The sequence below is a fragment of the Branchiostoma floridae genome, chromosome 8 (genome assembly GCF_000003815.2).
Source record: "Branchiostoma floridae strain S238N-H82 chromosome 8, Bfl_VNyyK, whole genome shotgun sequence".
NCBI lineage: Eukaryota > Metazoa > Chordata > Leptocardii > Amphioxiformes > Branchiostomatidae > Branchiostoma > Branchiostoma floridae.
The window spans coordinates 4,573,782-4,576,610 of NC_049986.1; the positions used below are offsets into that span (position 1 = coordinate 4,573,782).

Here is a 2,829-nt window from a genome sequence, read left to right on the forward strand (position 1 = left end):
TACTAGTACTTAGGGACGTCATCTGCAAATGTTCACCTTAGAAACTACTTACTGCAACACAACATTACAGCAGTACAGCATGACTTGTTTGCATTGAGTGCACATGTGCAGCAGGACCATAGTGACCATCATAGGGCATCTTAGAACAGCAGGGCTCGAAATACTGGGTGCATGTGCACCCAGGTGCACCCAAAATTGTTAAGTGTTAGTAAGATAATAAAAATGTCTGTCATGTTACTTGTATAAGAATTTGATAGCTTGTAACTAGGTTTTCTTGACATCCTACTTTAATCTAAGTGGTGCACCCAAAAAATTTTTGTTACACCCAATTTGTTAAGCTGGGTGCACCAGTGCACCTAATCCCAAAAATGAATTTCGAGCCCTGAACAGCTAGTGTAATGTCAACATTGTCAAACTGCGCTCAGCAGTACCCTCACACACAAATGTAGCTCCATTAAAAACAGAATTCAGTATGTCTATTTTAAAAGCATACTAATGAGATGATTTGACTTCTTTGTTCCCATACCAGGTGTCATGTCAAGATTTGAAGGTACGTAGTACTATGATTTACCATGGAAGTTGTAATAACTAAGGAGGGGGCAAGTTGCCCTGTTACCCTGTTTAGCCTACATTGTACCACAAAATTGCAAGGTACATTTCACAACTAGAAAGACAACATTTGCAAGCAAATAAAGCATATTTCACCCACCTCCCTCCCCATGCAAAAAGGGACTGTTCCTGAGCCACAATTATAGGGGAAATTGAAATTATTGAAAAACCCAGGCAACTAATCCCCAAGTGATTTATTGCAATGTCATCCTGGCCTAAAATGAATTATCCCTAGGGATGAAATTTGGAAACAGTCACAGACATTTCATCTCCTGCTTTCTCAGGTGGCCAGATTAGAATCTTAATTGATATGCTAATGAGGTGAAGACAGTTCTATAATAGTTCAATAAAAGACCACTTGTTAATGTATTCTCCATGCTTGATCTCTCTGTTGTTTCTGACTTCTGCAGTGTTCCTGGGAGGCTCCTGTGTCCCCTCCACATGGAGACAGGATATTGCTATCCCACTGCTCAAACAGTATGGACTCACATACTTTGATCCAGTAGGTCCTTTTTCATCATTCCACAGCTAATCTTACATCAAGGTAAAATCAGTAAATCATGACCATAAAAATGTCTATAACAAAATATAACAAAATATACATGAATTCCATCAGGAATGCATTTGTTGATTATCCTGGTACCATCCAAATAGCAGTTCCCTCCGATCTTTATTATACATTATATCATACAGTCGCTTCTCTGCTATTCTGCTATTCCGTCTGGGTACTTGGGCGTGTTTAATACCTAGAATATTCAATTCTCTTCAAAATTTTGAATGAGGGCACTGATTGGTGCCATCTGGGTAGTAGCTCGCTCTTAATGTTTGCTTCTGCTAACTATGAAACTTAAAATGGTTAACTGATCACTGTATTCGATCAGGTGTTGGAATGCCTATTGAAACGAGTGCTTTAGTACCCATTCCTTAATTTGCTTATTAACTGACATCACCACCAAAAGATTTGAATATGCAGTCCATGCAGGTCCAGACGGGTAGCAGAAGTGAACATAGGTCTGGAGCAAACCACTACCCGGATGGTGCCCAGGCTATTGGTTGATTCTCGCCGGTGGTATTTTCAGAATATTTTAAAGTCAAGCCCCTCTCTATACAGCAGGCTCCACCCCTGATGTATTGCCAAAAAATAGCCCACAGTCCTTTGCAGAAATGTCAAGACATAAACAAATTCATGAAAAGTGGTTCAACTTGAAAAAAGTATATTTTGCAGGAAGGCATGGACTTTGGTACCACATTATGAGCATTTTGAGGCTTATACACCCAGAAAGACATACATCCATTCACATAGGGTGTCACGGTATGCATCCTCCTCCTACGCAGGGACATCCAACAATGAAACCGCCTGTCTGTTTGTATGTGCACTGCTTTCTCAACCGTCAACCTTAGTTCCTGTGGATGTCCCCCCCCCCCCGCCAAACCAGCTGTTAGCCAATAGAATAGGCCTTTCCGTTTTCAAAAGGGGTCTTGCATATATAAGGGTAAGCTGATTAATATTTATTAGCAGGGCGGTCAGGAACTAAGGGTGACGGTTGAGAAAGCAGGGTACATCCAGACAGGAGGTTTCGCTGTTGGATGTCCCTGCGGGTGGATATGCGTGGGTATGCGTGTTTAATCCACATTTGACTTGACATTTAATATGTATGTTCAAGGTGCATGAAATCTGGGGACCAGAGCTGGTTGAAGTGGAAAACCGAGGCCAAAAAGGTAAGCCTATTTTTCACAACAAAGAAAGATTCAGTGATTGATGCATGGAGATGAATACACAATAAAGCAAGGGTAGGAAAATAATCATAAATACCCCAGTAAAAAAATGCTGGTCAGGACAATTTTTGAGGATTACAGACATTTCAAAGGCCACCCAGCATTCTTTATTAGTGAAAATAGAATAACTGTGTACATGCACATAGTGGCCAGAGAGTGACCGGATAGTGAGTTCTTGGTTCCGTCAAAAAATATGGTCATGTCTAACACAAAACACAGCAGGGACACAATTTAGTTAACTTAGCTAAAAAAAACCAATAACAAACAGCCTTTAAAGATATCGGGTAGGGAAAGGACTCGACTGTCTTTTATAAAGACTTCACCATGGATTCGTATGTTGGTAGAGTCAGGTGGAGGATACCCTGGATCTTTGTCTTTCCTGTGTTGGAAGTCACCTTCGTGACATGTGCTATAACTCCGATTTGCATGTCTACTCTTGATATG

The 2,829-nt window shown here is 40.8% G+C and overlaps 1 protein-coding gene across 1 annotated transcript in view; it reads left to right on the forward strand.

Moving 5' to 3' along the window:
- LOC118420934 overlaps window positions 1-2,829 on the forward strand; it is a 21,341-nt gene that overhangs the window by 10,314 nt on the left and 8,198 nt on the right. Inside the window, exons 6-8 of the mRNA XM_035828027.1 lie at window positions 530-550; window positions 1,020-1,111; window positions 2,274-2,306. Coding sequence (XP_035683920.1) covers window positions 530-550; window positions 1,020-1,111; window positions 2,274-2,306 — 146 coding nt within the window. The remainder of the gene's footprint in view (window positions 1-529; window positions 551-1,019; window positions 1,112-2,273; window positions 2,307-2,829) is intronic.